Source organism: Anoplopoma fimbria, chromosome 11, assembly GCF_027596085.1.
Source record: "Anoplopoma fimbria isolate UVic2021 breed Golden Eagle Sablefish chromosome 11, Afim_UVic_2022, whole genome shotgun sequence".
Classification (NCBI taxonomy): Eukaryota; Metazoa; Chordata; class Actinopteri; order Perciformes; family Anoplopomatidae; genus Anoplopoma; species Anoplopoma fimbria.
In genome coordinates, this window is record NC_072459.1 from 15,124,272 (window position 1) to 15,147,180 (window position 22,909).

At 39.1% G+C, this 22,909-nt stretch overlaps 1 protein-coding gene and 1 pseudogene across 1 annotated transcript; both read left to right on the plus strand.

The window, feature by feature from the left end:
- The first annotated feature begins 5,721 nt into the window (after window positions 1-5,721).
- rprml (reprimo-like) lies at window positions 5,722-6,352 on the plus strand. Its single transcript, XM_054607475.1, has one exon. The coding sequence runs from the start codon at window positions 5,722-5,724 to the stop codon at window positions 6,058-6,060; it is 339 nt and encodes a 112-aa protein (XP_054463450.1). The 3' UTR covers window positions 6,061-6,352.
- Window positions 6,353-19,034: 12,682 nt separating this feature from the next.
- LOC129098346 (uncharacterized protein C21orf58-like) lies at window positions 19,035-22,062 on the plus strand (annotated as a pseudogene).
- Window positions 22,063-22,909: the final 847 nt, after the last annotated feature.

The following is a 22,909-nucleotide window of genomic DNA, read 5'->3' on the forward strand; positions in this document are numbered from 1 at the left end:
CGAAATATGAAAGTGCTCCTCTCAAAATAAAAAGACATAATTTCACAAAGAAGGTATAAAGTTACATACATCCTGTTAAATATAAAATGCTTTGCATATTACTCTGCCCTCTACTGGTTGAAAAGAGCAGAGCTTACATCAGTGGACCAGCTCAAATGTGTGTGTAATGCTGGCCTCAGGCAAAACTAGAAACCCTGACCATGCATCTAGAGCTCAAAATGAATGAATCACCACAACTTGAATCAGCCAACACTTAGTTGTGTAGTTGTGGTAGATGGACCCCTAGTGCGAAAAAATAATGTATAAAAGGTCATATATACAGTACTAGAGTTCATATTGGTGATTGTGATCAGCAGTGATTTCTTAATTTATTTAGGATTTAAAAGGACCCTTTGCCCCAAGCTATTGCTATGTAATAGACATTCCCTAGAAACAGTCTAGCCAAGTTTTCCGTCCTCCTCACCAAATTATTAAATTTGATAAGAGCTCGTCACAAAAAGCCTCTTTCCATTCAACTGAATGATGGAGCATGAATAAATTTGCCAGATTCTAAAACAAGAAAGGAAAGGCGGCAGAAAATGGAAATAAAACCTAAGATTGCTTTACGGGAATTAACTTTGGGAAGTGTGTGGTGGTGGTGTGTGTGGTGAGGCTTGCAGAAGCAGACAATGCTTCTTATCTTTGCTCTTGTCCATTTATTGAATCTTTATCCCTGTGCCCTGCTCTTATTCTCCAGCTTGTTGCTAAGTTACTGCCACCCGTGTCCAAGAATTGCCGTGAGAAGAAATGACAAAAATAGAGAAATAAGTAGAAAAGCTATAATAGTTGTATGTTCTGCTGGCATTCAGCTCTCAGTGTGGGTGGATGGTGCAGGTAATACACCGGAGGAGGCAATCAAACTCCCTTCTCCAGTATTGACTGATTCGGATTTATTGGCTCCAGAGCCTTCTGTGGCGATCACCCCCACAGATGAATGGCATTTTGGGAAGAGCATAGCGCCCGTCGTCATGAGTAAAAAAAAACAGAGACTGGGTCAGACGGCAGCCAATTAAGACTGAACAAGACGCGAGGATGGGAGCTGGAGGGGGGAAAGGCGGATGGAATGGTCCTGACCTGTGTTACAGATCTATCTGGAGCCCTTTAAGCTTTTCACTGAGTCTGAGAACACCGTAACAGAGAGCCAGTATCAAAACCCAATTGCTCTCAGACAAAATCGGTGTTTGGTTAACCACAACCGGCTTACTATTTCCTGCTTCGATGGGTTTAACTGGCGGGTATGAGGGTCAAGTGGGGGGATATGAGTTTTTCTCAGGTGATGGGTTGGCAGGCTTATGAAATGTGCCCCCTAGTCGCTGACGTGGGACCATATCTATTTGTGTTGTGATACTTATCTGATCAGCCTTACCCTCCTCCAGCCCCACTGGATCTGCAGCTTACATTTCTCTCTCAGGGGACGACAGCGTATATGTGGCGAAAGAAGGAATAAACAAATAAATAAATAACTGGGGGATACATAAGGGATGGAGGGAAAGAAAGAGTGCATTTCCATTGTTTCTTTTAAGTGCATCCAGACTTCAGAACTGTGGGAAGTCTAATGTGGCCTCCTGTTGGATGTAAGTGAGACAGCTGGAAAGAAAGAAGTTGAAGGTGCAAAGATGACTGAATCTGGCAAATGAAAAGACAGAAAAGAAATGGCAGATTATGGTAGCGTGCATTACTGAGATGTGTCTAAATGGAAATGAGGTTAATGGGTAGCGTCTGGTGGAGTGTATGAGATTTCTCCACTGGAGAAGAAGAGAGGGAATTTCTTCAATTAGATTCATGAGATCTGTAATCTGTTTCTCAAACAAACAGATTTTCACCAGCCATTCAAATGGACAGGTTGCAATAGGTGCGGTAGGAACACACACACACACACACACACACACACACACACACACACACACACACACACACACACACACACACACACACACACACACACACACACACACACACAAACGCGCACACACACGCTCTAATATACCCCTACAACGTATCAAAGCAATGAAATCATTACCTTCTTAAAATACATTTAATGACTGATGGTTGCTTAGTGTGGGGTCGGTGTGGGGCACCACTCTGCTGCACTGTATCAGTATGTAATTAATTACTGTATTTATCTCTGCACGATTAAGAGTCCCAAAGGTGGCAAATCCCTGAAGATTTGCCACCCTGGCATCTCGCACTTTCCCTGAATCTTGTGATACTTTGTCTATCCATATCTAATGTCCAAAACACACTTTGTTAATGCAGGGTTCCTTGCAGTCCTGTGTACTTTGATCAGCTAATAAGGGGCATCTCGGAGAATCTGTACATTAAAAAGTTGTGAGGAAAGTCTTCTCCCTCTGGGGATGGAGGGGCTTTTAAAGAGCGTGTCCATTTTGAGTCCTGGGTCATGTCAACCCTGTGGCAGCCCCACGAACAACAGGGATGTAGGTGTAAAGAGCAGCGGGGAGGTGGGTGTGGTCAAACACCACCTCCTTGTTGCTAGGGATGTCTTCACTTAGTTTGTGTTGCTAGGCTGCCAATTCCCTCATGTTAAGTGGAAACGTTCCCCCCCTCTTCTCCGTCCAGGCACCTCATCGCTCCCTCCCTCTCTTTCTCTTCTAAACCAAAATAACTTCACCAACCATCTGTCACTGGGCTCACAGGTCTACTGTTGCTTAGGAACAAGTCAGACACTCTCATTAATGTCTATATGCATCTTCATATGAATATACACTATCTTCATATACAGTTATGCCAACAATAACCACCGGTAAGAAACAGATCTCTGCCTGTGCATGGGAAAGTGCCAGAGGCCGTTTATCAATCAAATGAACATTGTCACAGAAAATCCTTTTATGAAGTAATACTTTTGCCAGAGGGTCTTCAGTTTATGAAGCTTTTACAGGGCAAAACTTCCTGAAAGACATTTAATAACAACATGAAAAATGCTCAAATGATTTGGGTAATTGGTGCAAAGAAGTAGCATGTTCACAGAAGTCCCCTCCTCCTTGACTTTGCAATCACTTTCTCCCCATTTGTAAATTCTTTGAAGTTTTCTTTTTTTAAAGCCTCAAAGAGGCCTTGTTGGGTTTTTAACTGTAGCAGAGGATTTACATATTGACAGAGAGATGAAGTGTAAGTACAAGCTACTTACCATAATCACACTGCAATGAATAATAGAACAGAATCAAATAGTGCGGCATTGATTTACATGCTGCCAATTAATTTGCAGCAACCAAATCCTAAAGCTAATGAGATTACTTGATCTCATTATTCTCAAAAAAATACTCCTTGTTCTTCTGTTTTCAGCCATTAATAAATGATCTGAAAGTAAACCACCTTATGAGGCTTATGAAAGGTATTTGTTCATGGAGCTAATCATTGTTTGTACACGAGCTTTTCATTTGGTGACTAAAAGCTGCTTACTCAGACATCAGGAGGATCCCAAATTTAATTTCATTGCCTTTGTTTTTAGACAAACAGCAGATTAATTTTCACAGGCTCTGCAGACAATGTCACATCAATATAAGTTAAAGTGAGGTATTATGGTAGAATGAGAAAATAAGCTTTCTCATCTGTATGTTTTTAGGAACATTTGAGTGTGTCCATATACAATATAATTGCATTATATTAGCCGTTTAGGGGAGTTAACTGTTATCTTTGCCGATGAAATTAGTTATTACATATTAAATTAGTTACAATAGTTTCTGAATTAGTTAAAGTCCCAAATTTCAGCGTTTTTTAGGGCTCTCTCCTCCTTACAGCAGTGACATGTCCATAAAAATCTGCAGATATTTTCATAAATTTGAAATGTTTGAAACTTTAAAGTACAGACTACCTGTAAATTAAATCCGTCAGATATTTTTTTCTCCAGGACAAACTAGCCTCTTTGGGTCGCTTTCAAACATAATGTGCAAGTATCCATCCATCCAGTAATAATCTGTGTTGACGTCTATATAACTGCTTACAGTCTCTTGCAAACATGTCAGAATTTTCAAATGATTTTCCTGTTATGAATGCAATCGCATAAATATTCATAAATAATCTAATAATAAAATCACTGGAGTTATTTTAAATTACAGTATGACTTTATGATGTATTAAGTGCTGTTCTAAAGAGAGAACTATTTATTGTTTTATACTCTACTTATATATTATACTCATTGCCTTAAACTTTTTTTTTCTTTAAAGACTGACAGGTACGCAGAGATATTATTGGGTATTGTAGACTGTTAAAACAATAACAAAAGGAAATTCCAAGGTAAATTCCACCTTACATTACATGCTAAGTATTAACACATTTTTTCACAAATTAAGTCTGTCAATACAGTACAGATTCCAAAAATGATTATCCCTCATCACTGATGGGGGGGAATATTATTTTTATTATTGTAATAAGAATCTTTTAAGATTGTTCACGTAATTCCTCATATGGTTTATTTGCAGCGAAAAACACTTACCAAGGGTTCATATTTCTTTAGGTTGCAAGGGTTTCACTTCCACCTTAGTTATTTGATGTCCAATGAAGCTGCAAAAGTCAAACACAACAAAAGACAAAGTGATATTTGAATAGCACATCCAATAAAGACGGAGAGCTGTCTGTTGTTCAGGGGTTTCATTACAGCTGCTCACTGAAAGAAAACAGCAGGAGCCAAAGGGGAGCCAATGTTTCTGATAAATATTTGCCATGGTTCTATCATAGATTATTAATTCATGTCTTCAATTATAAGCTTGCTGGACCTATATTGGTCTCTCTCTGGGCAGTTCCCTCAGCAGAAACATTACACTCTATAAACACATCTCAACGGAGCAGATGACAATCTGCAACTCATTTTGTTCTAATTGAACTGAATGCTTTTAGGTTGTCAATGATTTTCAACCCTTTCATGAGAAGTCTTCAAAGTTAATGTACGTCTGAATCAATATGGGTGAGGCTTTGAGATGTTATTGATGTGCATAAATGAGTGTGCATGCGTTTCAGAAAGGACCCTTCAAAATATCTAGGTTTAAAAGTAATTTAGCGACACTTAAATTAAGAGACCAAATGGAAGTGCCACTGGTTTGAAATACAATCACATATTCTAAGCTCTAATGCAAAATTCTTGTGATTCCACTAGCCGTTTCTCAAGGAAATAAAAGATAAATGTAATATCTAGTCTGAATGCCAGATTAAGATTTGTTCAAATTCCGTTTCTTTACTTCACTTTCTTCAATATCAGAGGAGTCATCATCTGAGGCTATCTGACTACCTCCCCTTGTGAGGAGGGGTGGTGTGGTCCACGGGGAACTCATCATCACTTTAAAACGCACCAGAGACTTGGCACAAAAGAAGCGCTCGCAGGCGAACACAGACGCAAAAGGACTGTCTCTTATTTCAACGAAGGAAACGACGTCTAAGAAGATCCACTTAAAGTCAGAAAAACATAGACTTTGAGTTGAAGAAACTTACTTTTTGCTGTACCTGATGCGACGCTGTTTGCCTGCAGCAACAGTCGGTGATGAGGACGTTGTCATTACGCACTAAGACTGTGGCAAAACTCGATATTTGCCTGTAGAGCGGGACTTTAAAAAGCTTATTATTCGGAGGTTTCACATGACGCAAAGTTTTACTTGGAGTCGAGGTGTTAATGTGAGACTGTGTGCCTGCCAAGAGGAGTTTTTGTGTCTATTTGCTGATAACCCTAAAGGAAACATGAACGTGTCCTTCTTCAATGTGACCCAGGGCGCGCTGTTTAACGGGACTCAGACTCTCGCCGGGACTCTGGCGACATACTCCTCCGGCAATGGCACCGACAACGTGGTGACCGGCGACGGCGGCGGGTCTCTGGTGCTGGTGCAAGACGAGCGCAAACTCTTCGTCATGCGTGTGGTTCAAATCGCGGTGCTGTGCGTGTTGTCGCTCACCGTCGTGTTTGGTATTTTCTTCCTAGGGTGCAACCTGATGATCAAATCGGAGAGCATGATTAACTTTCTGGTGAAGGACCGCAGACCATCCAAAGACGTTGAGACGGTCATGATCGGGCTCAGCTAGAGCACGGAGAGAGTTGGCACCGTGGAGATCTGGTTCGCGTTTCCGCAGGTGAAGATCTGCATCTGCATGTGTTTCTCAGAGACGCACTCTCTGTGTCCTAGTGAGGAAAGATATGCAAACACTTCTCATTTCCTTCCGAAAAACGACTACAGGATAGCAGCCAGCGACCAATGTTCATGCGTAAAGTTTGTGCGTAAAACACGGGAGATTGTTTACACGTGGGCCTGTTGAATCTTTTGAGTGAATGTAATGTTGCCAACTTGAACACAGTGACGAAAATGTTTACAAGCTTGTTACCTCATTTTTTGTTTAGTTTGTTTTTATTTTCTCTCTTTTTTTATGTACATTTGAAATGATTGTAACTGAATGTATTTAAAACTGTTGAACTGCATGATTGTGAATTCTTATACTCCCACGTCTGCCAGTGTACAGTAATATGTGGACGTGATGGACATGTAGGTATTCTCTATACAAATATTTTTCTTGGTCTAGTTTAGTAAATCTCTGAATATTGAAATCTTGCACGTTTTTCAACGAACTCAGTCACCGTTTACGTGAGAGGTTCTGGTCCTGTTTGGCATGCTCGCTAATTGATCTAAAATGTGATTTTTGGACCTGTTTTGCACTTTTGAAATCACTGATGCTGCATGAATTATTTTGTACCAAAAAAAAAAAAAAAGGAATATAAACTTGAATTTGCAGCACGCAATTAAAACAGTGAAATGACCATGTTAAAGGGTGTCATCTGTTGATTAGCATGACACAAATCACGGTAACACTGGAAGAATAATTGTGTTTTTCTGTCAATATAGTGTCTCCTCTCTCAACAGATCTGAAGTGGTTCTAGACCAATCTCTAAAGAAACATGTATTAATTACTGTTTGATTTTGAACTCAAATTATATCTGACTTCTGAAATGTTGCAGATCCATCGTTTTTCTTCATATCTAAACTTTACTTACATGATGAAAGCATTAAGTCAACACATTCAACCAATATAAATGCACCTTTAAATTCAAAAGGATCATTTTTATAAATGTTAAAAAAGTAAAAGAGAAAAGGATATTTCACATAGTTCTAGTTAAAATTAAGACAAACTATCAGATTGAACAAGCACACTTAACACTTAGGCACTCAATACAAGCAGAGTGGCATTTATTGCAGCTTTATATAGAGGTGCTGAGAGGCCAGGCTGAGTTATCCATCTTGTAGACAACAGGCCAAGCTCATATTGGCTTCACAGCATTTAATCTGATCTCTCTGAAGAACGACTAGCTGCAATCAAGGAACATTCAGGCTCACCCGGACCACTTAACTTCCGGGCAGCCCCCACTGCACCTTAAGAGTTTAAGTATGGCATCCAGAGCTCATGTTCTTCTTTTGTGACATCCGAAGGTGTGTAGCAGAGAGTATGAATGTCAATACACGAACAGTGAGAGAACTTATATGCAGCTTTAGAAGGATTTTACACAAAGAGGACATATAGCGACATCCATGACCTGTCCATGTGCTTTAAGATATAATTACACTTTCTGTCTCTTAGTGTCAATTCATTGTACTCACTTGTCTTTCTCAAGAAAAAAACAACTTTCCTCACTATTTCTATTTCAGACGGGAGAAAACCCACAGAAAGTGTCATTTAGGTGTCAGATATAAGGTTTCCATTGTATCCAGCTCAGCATTTTGGTTAAATTTTTACTCAGTATTTCTATCTGCATCCCCTCCTACTCTCTCGTGCCCCACTCAGAAGCAACCAATATTCTCATTATTATTTCAGTACTTGTTAGGAGAGCTGGGGTAGATGAATCCTTACAAACACACCCATGCATCCACACATGTGTCTATTCACCATGCACACATTAGACACTGATGTGCAACAGACCAGCAAATTCTGACCTCCACCACGAGTATCTCAGAAAAACAACATGAATAAATAAAACTAATTAGATAATTAGACTTTAACAGCTGAGAACAACTTTACAATCTAGTTCAGACACAACAAATATTATGCAGGCATACAAAGACTACTGTGTACTTAAACATGTTGACATGGTAACTAGTACAACCTATGTGTGAAGGGAATTATAATTGCTTTTAAGTTTCCGGGGCACAACAGAGAGCAATTCATATTCAGAAATGATTACTAATGCTTACAAAAATGTTTAAAGCCTGATTATCATATTTTCTTTTGAAGCAGGAATTGATGAACATTTGTAGAAAGATCATCACAGCCATAAAGGTTGTTATAAGTTGGCTCGCAGCATATTTCTTCGATTAACATGACAAAAGTTAATACTTGTAGCAGCCGCTACAGTTGACCATGCATCCATCAACTGCAAACACCGGCAACGACAGACTGAAACCCTGTCGTCGCCGGTGAAACATAACAGCTAAAGTATTCAGCAATACTCCATAGCAGAACAGTGACTAACTAAACAAATCTGGTTGGATTGGTATTTAACCTTCAACTAGCTGAAATGCAAACCATCACACCAATACTTTATAGAGCACAAAACTAACATAAGATGAAAATTGATTCTCCTGTGCAAGCTTTGTCACTTTTTAAAAGTCTTATCTCTGTATGTCAGTCACCATCTGGCCTAAGATCCACTTTAAGTACTTGTTTTCTCACTTTGGAGGCACTACGAGTCGCCCACTACCACTGAGCATATGCTAAAGAGTAAGCATGTGGCGCCAATGATGGGTCCACAATCTGTTGATGACACATGGATGGTGCTCGTTATGGTGCTTCTCTACACCGATTGAATGATCTGCAATAATCATGGTATATTCTTTTGAGAAGGAAGTCAGGTACTACTTATGTGCCTACAAGTTGGCCTGCTTGACAAGGTTGAGATGTAGTTCAGTATAATAAATGCATGAGGAGGATATTAATAGGATAATGTTGCAGTGGCAGTACAGGCACAACCGTTAACATGTTAACTCTTCACCCCAATCAACATGTGTGTAGTTGTGCAAGTTTGGTGTGTTTTAAGCTCTCTTTCTCCATAGGCTACTGTACGGTTGCTTCTCAGGAAGCGTCACCACTGACCTTTTACAACAGAGACCTGACAGAAAATAATGAACTGTGCGCTGGCCATGAAATCATGACGGATATAATGGTTATTAAACCAGCAATGGCATACAGCACTTAACCGTAATTAAGATAGCTTTCCTAAGAAGTGTGGTTTTGAGAAGGTCTGTTATTGTGCTTCGCTTTTCGCCCAAAAACGATACAGATTTGACAGCTTAGTGTGTCACACGGTGTGTGACAGTCATTTTTCATTCCCTCTGTGTTTTTGATTAGAGGGAAAGATACACAAAAGATATATTTGCCGACATAGGTCCCGCAAGGATGAAGTGGCCTTTCTCAGCCCCATTCAATCGGTTTCTAATGGGTTGTGTTGTATTCAAAGAAGGAAGCGATAACAATACATGCAGTTGAAGTTGACGCATAGACACGGTATCTCATCTATCAGACAGGTGAGTGGATGTAAGCACCCCTCACTGGCTTGAGACTGTTGGAACTGGTAGAAAGTGCTGTAAACACACAGGGGTCCATGCACAAATGCACACACATACACACACACCTTTCCTCCACATCACTCCAGGCAAATTGTGCCGCATCCAATTCAGCTGGGAACCAACAGTCCTTGCATTCAAACTCATGAAATTTTAAATAAATCTATTATGTTCGTGCAAATGAACAACAAACAACAAGATTGCCTCATTCTTTCCATTACCCACAACACTATGAAGTTGGCAATTACCTACACATGCACACACACAGTTCACATAAACATCTAACTCAATTAACTCATTGCTAACCATCTACAAAATGATACACCTACCTCATTTCACACACACAAAAGTGTTTCTATGCTGCACACATTCTCAGCGTGAATGTCATCATAATTTGCCAATGTGACGTTTGTTGACTTCATAATAAGCCTCTGCTGTCAGCTTTAACCCCAAGGCATTGTTCAGTTTTTGGGATATGTCATGTGTCACTGTGCTTTCTTACCTGCCTGGTCCTGAACTTCGCCTGTCAGTATGTCAGAGTATTCTCACTACAGCAGCTCTGTCCCTTCCTCTACTGTTACCTTTTATCTGTCTGCACTCTCCAAAAATGTGTTCCTGAGACACTATGTACCAGTACTGGAATTAGGATATGATAAAGAACAAGAAGATGTTGCTGACAGGGTTATTATCACCGTCACCTCTATGTTGTTCTTTGATGGTTTAGAAATGACATTACATTACATTACCGTCATTTAGCAGACGCTTTTATCCAAAGCGACTTACAATAAGTGTATTCAACATAGGTATTCAAGAGAACTACTTGTCACCAGAAGTCATAAGTGCATCTCCTTTCTTAAACAAGCATCTAAAATTAAACCAGAGAAATAAATTAAGTGGAAATGTTACTCAGGGACTCAAAAGGAAATATAATTTGCCGAAGTCTAGCATAGTTAGACCTATCTCCACAGCACTTTTTCATTGCTGAAGAATGGTCTGGCTGCACCCATTATCATTCTTTATAAGTAAAAAATATGGAAGGCCATTTTATTCAATATTACATAAATAAATAAGCCCATGAAAGAAATACATTGCCTATGAAATAAATCCTGGAATAAATAAGTGAGTTAATATATATATATGTTTTTTTTTTCCTTAATGTCACATTTATTTCGAAGCTCCTTTTATTTCCATCTCTTATATACAAATGACAGCTGAGATCAGCTCCAGCACCCCTGTGACCCTTAACTGGATAAGCAGGTTACGGAAAATGAATGAATGAATGAATGAATATACTGTACAAATGAATGGGGCGTGGTTATATCACAGATCTCGACTGTCAGTGTTTATTTTTTTTGTCAGTTACTACTTGTATGCTCATCCGAAAGTTTGATATATTTGGACTACTCACATTGAAACTTTGAACTATCTCCATCATGTGTTTGCCCTTGGAGAGTTCTGCTCCTCCAGTGACAGGTCTGCTAGTTTCATCAGCAGTGACTCTCCTGCCCTGTGATCTCCCTGTCTATGGAGCTGCTGGTCTCTGCTGACATCCTCAGAAATGAAATACTCAATGCATCATATATATGCTGATAATACATTCCTGTATTCCTCTTCTTCTTCTTTTGAGACTGCGGATGACAATTTGCAGTCTAATATTAACTAATTGCAGCATGCCCTAAATTGAAATAACTTTAACCGATGCCATGTTATTTCCAACCAGTACTAGTTATGTTTCCTCCAACTCTCACCCTTGAAGGCTTTTAATGTACAAGGCCATTCTAGACAGGTTATCCATGTACATTAAGCTCTACGTTTGTACATGTACAAAAAGCTACAATCAAAAAACCATAATTGACCAGGCTTAGGACTTCTAGACTTTTTTTATTTATTTCATAGGAAAATAATTTTTCTATGTATTTATTTATTCATCTAATATTGAATAAAATGCCATTCCATTACAGTTGTGGCTTTTTTGTATTTCTTTAAACCAATCAATCAGTTTGAATTTAGTATGCGTTATTGTTACTGTATGCTTGTTATCAATTTAGATGAGGGAATTGTAGATCATGAAATCTCAATATATGATTTCATCACAATATACCAATTGAAAGATTGGTAACAAATTATCATATTGAATTATTGCACAGCCCTATTACAAACTATGCACATTAATACTTAGTACTCACATATGCTATTTTGCATAAAGAGCTTAATCATATCCAGAACTAATAAATATCTGCAATAAAATCAGTACAAACTGAGAGAAAGCCAGCGGTAGTATGATCTTAAGCAGTACAGATGGCCCCACAGTGTGATTCCACTTATTCTAAATTAAAATATCTAATGAGTCTCCAAACTGAAGGAAAGTTTTAGATGAAGTATAATACTACAAAAGCTCATCCTCTGTGGAGGCCTTCGGCGGTACGGTTAAATTGGATTCTCATGAGGAATGGCGAGTCATTTGTTGTACTCTTTCATCCCTGTTTCTGTATTTAATCGAGGATCACGTCCAGGTCAATGCTGCATCTGGATACACACACAGATCCAGTCAGAGCGAGAAGACAGCTCGGCACAGGGGATGTCAGATCGAAACAGAAGAAGGGAGCTTGGCACAGGTTGTGTCTGATTAAGTCAGCATTCAGAGAGGAGCACTGGAGAGAGGGGGAGCTGAGACACAATGACACCAGCTTGGCTGCCTTAGCTGGGGACAATCACCATTGGGCTAATCAAGCACACAATAAACAAAAAGCAAACACCCAAGAGAATGGGAGCTCATTCTTTCAAATTATTGAATATGCATTTCTCTAATGGCCGCGTCCTCTCAAGGGGATGGTGGGTGTCTTATCCCGTTGATTTCCGCTGAAAATCACTTGTATTGACCATAAGCTGGCACACTGTTGTGCAACCACATTACAAATCCTACCCATTGCCTACGATACGCCTTCCCCAACCACTTACATTTAAATGGCTGGGTGCAAGATAATTGGTGTCTGTGTGAAACTAGTTGATTATGTATTAATAAACTCAGGAGTGTGCATGTGTTAATTGGCGCGAGTTGGTGGTAGGCACTACACAAAGCTTGCCCACAGCCGAGGGAGGAGGTGACGGGGAGCGTCTGTCAGTCAGCACTCCTCCTTAGGGAGAGGAGAAAAAGAAGAGAGTGAGAGGAGATATATTCAAAGCCTTATCTCGCATTGCTTCCTTGGCTCCCTTTCTGCCTCATCCCTGCATCCCAGACATGGATATGCCAAAGAGAGAATAACAGCCACGCTCCTGTCTCTGCCCTGTCCTTCACTCTATTTCGGCTCTTTCATGTCACTCTTGTGATTTCGTCCACTCTAGATATCGTGTCATTTCATCTCTCCCCTTGTTGTCATTATGCCATTCAACATTATAGGACATTGCCACTGAGACGGCTCCAAACTTCTGTTTCCCAAAAGTGGTCGTAGTGACATTGTAGAGCCTTTCTGACTGTCCAGTTGTTCTAACCAGAGATTTACTAATCACCTGCCGCCGGGATCAGTCAGAAATAATTACAACACAGCTGTAAACTTAGTACAAACTCACGAACATTCACTGAACTGCAACATTTTACCCCCATTCAATATCTCTTGTTAAATGATGTGTTTCTTGAGGCTGTGAGCAGTGCACGTTTACTGTAAACTGAGAGCAACAGGAAGAGGAGATTAAAAAGGAACCTTAAAAAAAATTGATTGTAGTGTTCGCTGACATTATCTAAACAGAACTCGCGCTTTGCCCATGCACACACACTCACACGTGATTGTGAATGCACATACACACACTGCTACCAACACACAAGGGCTGCAGGGTGGTGTTGCCATAGGAACGCAGAAAGGTAATGGCCATGTTCTTGAGCTAATGTCGCAGGGGGTGAAGGGCAAAGGAGGGGGTTGGGGGTGGGGGGTGGGGTGGGGGGATTTATGGACTAATGATAACAGCTTTAACTTCAATCTTCTGTCATCTTACTGTCACCATCCCCCTACTGACGGTGGCAACCATTGCGACACCAGCGTATGATCAGATAATATTGGAAGAAGTTTTAGGCAACATTGATGCCATGCTATTTGCTTTTAATGCCTTCGGCAGAACATCCAGCTAATGCTGTTAATGCGGTTAGCTTTGATGCAGAGAGAACTGCTGGGCATCTCCATGCATAGCCGTCCCTCTCCACCCCTGGGGTATAAATAAATGATCCCTAATGCAATGAGTTGAACCTTAAACCAACACTGATGAGCATTTCTGTGAGTGTGTGTGTGTGTGTGTGTGTGTGTGTGTGTGTGTGTGTGTGTGTGTGTGTGTGTGTGTGTGTGTGTGTGTGTGTGTGCATGTGTGTGCATGTGGGATTAAATATTACTGAGAAATGCAAATAATTTAATCATACCTCAGGAGCCTGTACCTATAGCGGAGTGTTTAAATGTCAGAAAGCTCCAGGATCTCATTTATATTTGACATATCTCATATATGCATATATGGTTCCTAAAAATGTAATAATAACCTGTAGATACTACTTCTGTGGCCTCACTTTACTTAATTTTAGGGCTGGGTGGTATGGTTTTAATCAATATCATGATATATATAAGATTAATTTAATAAATTGATGCATTTATAAAGGTTAAATAACCCAACCGTATATTAGGTAGTTCAAATAAGCTTACGGTCAACTAACTACAACTTTAAAGCACTTCTTCATGCTAATAAATCAATAACTACAAAGGTGCATTCAGTGGAGTGCCGCCATGTGTGACAGCAACGACCACTGCTGTAATGTTCGATTAAATGAATACAACCCACATTTGGCTAACCCCCGTCTAGACTTCAAGTGTATCAGACCTGTTGTTCACTCGCATGAATAACCGAAAAGATACAATCTAATTTGAATCAATTCAAATGTCTGCACGAATATCTGAAGGCATGCGTCTCAGTTCGATCTCCCAGGCGTATAAGCAACTTGAAGATTTTTAGCAGTGATGCAGTCAGCTGTGTCGTATAACACAGACAATAAAATGGTGTTTTGAGAAAGTGTGAACCACCATAAACAAGAGAGGTCCTTGAGCCTGCAGTCATTACTGGCAACCCAAAATATTATGCAGTCTGCTACAGGAGAAAGCGACATTAGCCGTGGACAGAAACAGTGGTGCACACTCAATCACAGATGCATGTGAGCAATTGCATGATTGTTCTGGTGGAGATAACAATAATGATACAATATTATACAAAATACACTGATATTCTGCATAATGTGTACTTTTATTGTTGTTACATTTTGTGCTTAATACTAATGTACTTCTAGTCATGTTACATTTTGTATACAGAACATTTACTTTAAATGTAGTATAATTTAGTATTGTTTAGATTGGAATTGCGACTTTTATTTCAAAAAATTATTTGACCACAGTAATATGGCTATTGTATACAAAAAGTACATAAAATACTGATATTGGTGTTGACAAACATTGGTTAACTTTTCTACACTACATGAGACAAAAGTCTTTAAATGTGGTTAACAATACTTTAATAACCCATTTCACTAGCTTTAAACAGCCATTTCAAGAATTCTGCCAAATGACCACACAATATACCATACATATAATATATACAATACACCCTCCATTGTTCATCCACATATTCTAAATTGAAAGTTATTTGTGGTGTAAAATGTAATGTTCTGTCCATGTTCAGAGTGACCGCTCCTTTTTATAAATCCAGAAGCGTGGGTTTTAATTAGCTGTTAACAAGCGCAGTCAATAGGTGTTAAAGGTATAATCAACATGATTATATCAGCCATCAAGTGTGGTTGTAACAAATAATTATAATTAATTATACATAAAAAATGTCCAAGCATTTGCACCAACATGAAAGCAAGTTGCTTCGTGCTACTAACATTTGGTCTCTTTGCCAAACAACAGTTACAATACAATACATTTAAACAACATTTAAAGATGATAAATTATGATCTTGAAGTATTGTCCAGTTGTTAAAGTTGTCCAGAGAGGATTTTATTTTAACATCTCTTAAAAAATTAACAAGATGTGGATTGCATTTCTGTGTTGGTATGCAGGAAGCACATCTCTCTCTTTTCCTTTAAAACAAAAAAATCAGTTATTCCAAAACAGACGATGTGTGGTGCGTGGGCCGTGCTGGATAACAGGATGAGAATTATCACTCTGCCAATTAAAACAGAGTTTATTAGTTTCCTCATCTCTCACAGAGTTGGTCATCACCTGCTGCTGCGGTTTTTCCAATCTCCCCCATCCTCCTTCTCCTCCTCCTCTTTTCTGCGCTTGATACTTCCCTTTGTGTCACTTTACCCACACAATGACAGGGGCTTTTAAAAATAGAGACGATCCACCCAGATTATAGCGTTTTAATTACGGAGCTGTAGATGCGAGGGGGGTGTAGAGGCCCCCTTCCACTGACAGGGGGTTGGGGAGGGTTGAGGAGCGAGGGAGAGTTGGAAGGCAGAGTGGTACAGTGAATGTAAACTGTATGCTAATTAGTGTCGTCTGCCATAGCGAAGCTTTCAGGCTGTAACAAGGTAATTCACATTGACTGTTGGCTGTGTTGTATTCTGAGCACTCCATAAACACACATATGTGAGAGTGGCCTCATCGTTGTTATCTTAAATATTAATACCAGAAAATCACCTGTGGGGAGACGGGGAGCAATTCAAAGCCAGGCAGCTGTATCACACTCTGCTCCTATTATCAGGGAAAAACTAGAATGGTGATTCCTGTTCTGCATGTGCTCGCAAGTGTTTCCTGTAAACACGAGAAAAATAAGTAATTCCAACAAATTTGACTGATTTTGAGGTATGAGAGTTTAAAAGTAATCCTTCATCTTAAACCCCCTACCAAGTATTATGGGTATAAACGAGTAATGATGTACAACAGTATAAGACAGTGTTGTGTCTTATACTGTTGGATTTGAATGTCCATGTTGGTGACATTTCTGACGGCTTTGCTACTGAATTTTTAAACATTATGGAGTCTTTTCACTTCAATCAACATTTGTTAGGCACCACTCGTAGATTTGGCCATACATTGGTCTTAGTTTTTACTTTGGGTCCTGATTTATCATCTTTTGTTTTAAGGGACATTTTTGTTTCTATCACCTGTCTTGCTTTTAACTGTGTTTTTTGTGAATAGGAATCCTCATAAGCGTGAAACTTATTCACGCTCTTTAACGAGAGTGCACTTGTGATGTCTGGTAAATCCAATGATTAAGTGGACGGCTTCAATTATATGTGCAACCGCCTCAAACAATGTTCCAAATCACCTTTTGTATCACCTTGGATCACTGAAAACAATCATTGGCATGAAAAGGGATTGAAGGAAGGCTGAGAGACAAGAGGAAAAGTCAAAGCTATTAGTCCACTATGAGCATATGGAATTTGTATCTACCACACCTGCAAACTCCAGAGGGGTGAAAATATGAAAAGATATAAAAAACATAAATCAGGTAAGGGTGAAGGAAATTGAAGTAATTTTAATATGCAGATAGCAACTTTTGGAGCGTTTTGGTATTAGAAAACATTGAGGAGCGAACATTATTTTTATTGAATAATACATATCCTATATCATGGGATTATAATCATTAATACAATAATGTGTTCATCACTTAAATGTTGCAGCTGGTTAAAGTGGAGCTAATTTTAATTAATGAATATAAATTTACATACTGCTGGGTAGTTTGTGAATTTCCTCCTCAGGACTAATAACTCCTCAATTAAATAATATCATAATTTATTTATTGGTTATATTTTGCATTGTTAATATGAATTTGCAAAGTAACCAGTAACTAATGCTGTCAGATAAATTTAGTGACGTAAAAAGTGAAATATTTCCCTCTTAGATGTAGTGGAGTTAAAGTATAAAGTGGCAGAAGATCAAAATATTTAAGTAAAGTCCAAGCACCACTAATTTGTATTTAGGTGCAATACTTGAGTAAATGTACTGTTATTTTCCACTACTGGCAACTGAGTTGAGAAACGCCTCAAAGTTAGTTAAAGCTAGACAGTTTATCCAATATTACAAATGTGGAGGGTGGCTTTAAACATGCAGCAATATTGTTCAGCTTACATTCCGGCATTATTCTGTAGGGGCAGTTGCTATCCCAGCCTCAATCTGGAGTCCCATGTTAAAAGGTTAACTAGCTCAGTCATGTATTTTCCACTTAGAGTTAGATATTTACTTTTGTTTAATGATCTTTAGAAGAGTTATTCATGTAAGGCTGACCTGAATGTTACTAAGCTTCCACCGTTGCCATGGTAATCAACGTCTCAATCAGTATTCGAATGCATCCATTTTGTGTTGTTTTTTCTTCTCTTAATACAGGCTATGCATTACCCCAAAAATCCCAGAATTAAGTAGGGAAAACTAAGCTCATATTAGTAATTATGTGGAGTTATTCTTAGACGGAGAGCGCCGTTTGTTGTGTGTGTGTGTGCGTTTCAGCGATGTGCCAGGCAATGCAATGCAGTGGAGGGAGTTGATAAATGGACAGTCTCAACAAAGCCAGATCTTTCTTTTTATAAGTGGGCATAGGCTAACGTCTGTTTATTCAATCTTTTTTTTTGATAGTCCTACATTTGAGCAAATTTGATTTTAGGGCCTATCGCTGTATTAATCTTGTATTAACTGTTGTTATGCTGCTATGAATGCTAAATAGTAAATATGGGGGTAAAAGGAAGTGTCTAAACATATCTGTTTAATATATAAGTTAGTGATTAAGGTTGAGGTCTATGTTATCGCCTGTTGTTATATTGTAGCCATTAGGCAGCATATTCATATTTTATTTTGTAACTGAGCCACATGCCATAATGTAAGCAGTACCATCTCTGTGTTCACATACTGAGAAGGATAGAATATATCTCCTTTATTTAAGTTTAAAGTTTAAACTAAATAAAAAAGCACAAATTAAACATGTTGTGTGCCCCATTTGCACACAACATTTCAGTGCTGGAAAATACAATACTATACTGAGCACGCAGATTAAAATCATTACCAAAAATGACAAAATGTCTAGGGCCAATTAGCATCATAATTACTTTCCACTTGGTTGTTGATTACGTTTTTACTCATTTATTTGAGTAAGTAAAGTCACTCAGACTATTAGTATCTAGAACACCGAGCAAAGTTTTCATTTATAGTTGCAGATATTTTTACTTTGACAATTAAGAGACGTTTTTTCTCATTTGATCAGTGCAATAAAAACTAATTACATCCACTGTGATTCACTGTTGGAAAAACAGAGAACTATAAAAAAGTCCAGTGTGGGCGGATTCTTTTTTAGAGAATGCATTTATATTGTTGTAGATGTTTGAGTTACCAGCTGCTCTGCTTTTGGCTTCTCAAGTGAGATTAATTACACAAACAGCATGTCCTGCATATTGTAGGTCAATGTAGTGATCACAGATGGGGGTAGTGCGTGTGTATGTGTCGTGTGGGTGAGTGTGTTTGAATACGTGTGCAGACCGTTGCTTGTGTTTTGGCACCATGGCAACCTGCTACTGGGTTTCTCTGCATCTTAGCAGGTTACAATTGCATACCGAGGATTTTGTAAATAATAATCAGCTGAAGCTCTCACATATGGCGTGGACAGAAGATTTTTATCCACACTTTGAGCCGTATTATTCACATGCTTTTCGGATATTTCTTTCAAGCGTGCTTTATTTTAACTTGTTCTATTCTGTGGTTATTGGGCCGTCAGCTAGAGCTCTTTATCTCAGCAACAACTAACCTGCTGCTCTTTGTGTAGCTCAAACAAAACAAAAGAACTAGAACTGAGTCTTACGTCATAATACAATCATTTCTAGTTTTACAAGAAGTAATGTTTTTAATATTGTTTCCATATGGGAAGATGATCCTCTCGATTTTTTCCCCCTTCCCATGGAGTCGAGCTTCGCCTCTTGTATAAATAGAGTTTATTCTCAGCCAACGTGCCTCCAGGCAGAGAGCCTCATTACAGCCCTATCACTCCTCCCCAGGCTCCTCAGCAGCCCACCACTGTTCTGCAGCAGCTCCCAGCGACCATGATGCCGCCTGCCTCTGCTCCTTCCATTAGGCCTGGTGGTCATGTCAAGGAGGGTACGGCAGACTGTCACCCCACACACAAACTAAATCTCAGGATTTCACACTCGGGGCTGTTCTTGCCTGTCTGTCACATTAGCAGCTCGCTAGTAAGCACTCGGATATATTATTTATGGTCTACTCTCAAGCTTGGACTTTTGCATAGAATGTGTGTGCAGGAGTTTGCGGGTGAGAGTGTGTGTTAAATTCATAATCTAGTGCTGCAGCAGGTTTTAGAGCCCGGTTTACAACTTCTAAAAGGTTAATTTAATTATTTCAAATAAAGTTTTGTAAGTCAGTAACATTGAGTTCAGAGATTCAAAGGTTAAAACTCTTCCAGCAGGAAATATTATGTGTTCCAAAACTGTGAAAGAATTGTTACTGTGCATATGAATTTGGGGCTTTAACAGTTATAATGGCTGCCTGAACCCAGCTACTGTGTCACTTTGAGTTTACTCAGGTTATTATACAAATCTTATGCTTTAACTTTAAACAGAATAAATTTAAAGCCAAACTGTTGTTTGGCAAAGAGACCTAATGTTAGTAGCACAAAGCAACTTGCTTTCATGTTGGTGCAAATGCTTGGACATTTTTTATGTATAATTAATTATAATTATTTGTTACAACCACACTTGATGGCTGATATAATCATGTTACATTACATTACATTACAGTCATTTAGCAGACGCTTTTATCCAAAGCGACTTACAGGAAGTGTATTCAACATAGGTATTCAAGAGAACCACTAGTCACCAGAAGTCATAAGTGCATCTCCTTTCTTAAACAAGCATCTTAAAGCATAAACCAGAGCAAAAGTAAAAATGTTGATTATACCTTTAACACCTATTGACTGCGCTTGTTAACAGCTAATTAAAACCCACGCTTCTGGATTTATAAAAAGGAGCGGTCACTCTGAACATGGACAGAACATTACATTTTACACCACAAATAACTTTCAATTTTAGAATATGTGGACGAACAATGGAGGGTGACATTACTGACAATTCCACTAGAGAGGATGCTCTAAATGGATGTTATAGGAAATGTTGTCCATGAGAAAGATAAGGGACAGGATTCTTCCAGCCATCACGTCAAGTCACATGTTTGTTGCATGAATAGTCCCCAGACTAACATTAGCGGACATTACTTATGTATTATTTATGATATTGACATAACTCCTTCAATATCACAAAGTTTACTGAGTTACTGAGTGTTGCATCACTGAGCTATGAGATATAATTTAAATTGCCTGGAAAGCATTTCTAATTTATCAGGGTGACAAATATCTCTTGAAACGTATATAAACACATTTCTAAAAAAAATAAAGTTTTTAAATGACTGTGGATTTACACTAACTTGAATATATTTTCCTAAATCTTGGGTCAGAACGTCTATTCAAATTGCTTTGAAGGAGTGAAAAGATTGTGCAAGGTGAGTCATTGCCGAACAAATTGCATTCACCACCTCGGTTTGACACAATGTGGATTAATCCCCTCGTCGCCCCAGGGAAGAGGACAGAATAGCAGGCTGATAAAATAGCGAAGACAATCAGAGGACAGTCAGATAGAGCTGATTGAGCTCTGTGTGTGTGTGATTTTCTCAATATGCAGACCTTGTTGAGCTGATGATGATCCAGAATGCCCAGATGCACCAGGTCATCATGAATAACGTGACCATGTCGGCTTTCAGCTCGTTCGGATACTCCATTCCTCCGTCGTGCCCTGCGGTGATTCCCAGACTAGGATCAGGGTCAGTTCAGTCAATCAATTGAGTCCAATTTTATTCAAATGTGTTTTGACTTTTAAAATGGAAAAGAAATACGCAGAAACTGAATTTGTTCAGCGAGTTGGAGTTTATCACCCACAAAATAACATTTTTACAATCCACACGTAAAAACAGTGTCAAGTGTGTATGTGAATGGTCTCATGATTCAAGACAACAACTTTGAGTTGCATGGACTTTTCGGGCTGTTGGGTGTTAAAACAAAATAGACAAGTACGTAACTCCTATTTGTTGAATGGAACTGGAAAACTATGGACATAATCGTGGAATGAGTCTCTTTGTTGGGTAAAACAGTGTAATCTAAGATTTTTCTTATTTCGTGAGTAAATAATTCACCTTGTTGTCAGTCCTTGGCCTGTTCTCCTTCACTGTATCAGGCTCCCAGAGATCTGGTCATAATTCAAGAGAATGAGGCTAACCCAGAGTTGTACCACCACTATTAGCAGCCTGGCCCTCACCTGTCCTACCCTGCATGGCTGCTGCCTCAGGCCACACTGGTCTACCAAGACCCCCCCCCAGACCCAGCTCTCCTCCTCCACACGGAGACAGGTGATCAGGACTCCTGCATGTCCATTACATTTCATATGACAACTCAGTACTGGTGGTCATAGGTGTTCAAGGTGGACGAAATGGTTGGGCCCCAACTACTTTAGACAAACCAGAAAGATAAACAACCTTTCGATTTGACATAAATGAATGATCTATTCCACGTTTTCCACCAGTTTAAAACAAATGATAATCCGAAAGGTACATACCTGTTCGCCACAACCTGCTGTTATAGATACAATTTTACTGCGTTGTCTTGCTGCTGTTATGTTTGGTAATCCTCTCAGAAAGATGCTTGAGTCCTTGGTACCATCCACTGATAAACAAACGGTACTGAAGCAGTTAGGCAACTTTTCCCGTATAGCACTCCACGTTAAATCCATGTTTGGTAATCCTCTCAGAAAGATGCTTGAGTCCTTGGTACCATCCACTGATAAACAAACGGTACTGAACTTTTTTAACAGAGGCACGGGCAATCAGTTCCACATGGCATCACATTTGTGCCATTCGCGACATGCGCAGTTTATTTCACCATAGTTGGAGAATGGACTCTGGTGCAAAGCAACATTTTACGATTTTTCCACTTGCACCAAGTGACATTTCACCTTTAGTCTACTGGTCGTGCAGATAATTAACTGTTAGATGATGTCAAAAGTCAAATGCAAATGTATCATTCTGAAACAAAGAATAATAATAGGAAACTTATCTGATAAGCTTGTATCAAATCAAATTTATTATTAGTTTGTATCAAGTTATCACCTTCTGAGGGGCAATTTAGCAGGTACCAAAGTTTATTTTTGACAAACAGCGTTTCGATTTCAAAGGGAGGATAAATGTTTTCTCTTCAGAGGCTCCACTGTCAGGCAGATCCAATCTGTGTATTAGTCCATGAAAATCATTCCTAAAATAGAA

Excerpts from the sequence above, each read along its gene's own strand:
- rprml (XM_054607475.1), top strand. The coding sequence starts at position 5,722 with ATGAACGTGTCCTTCTTCAATGTGACCCAGGGCGCGCTGTTTAACGGG.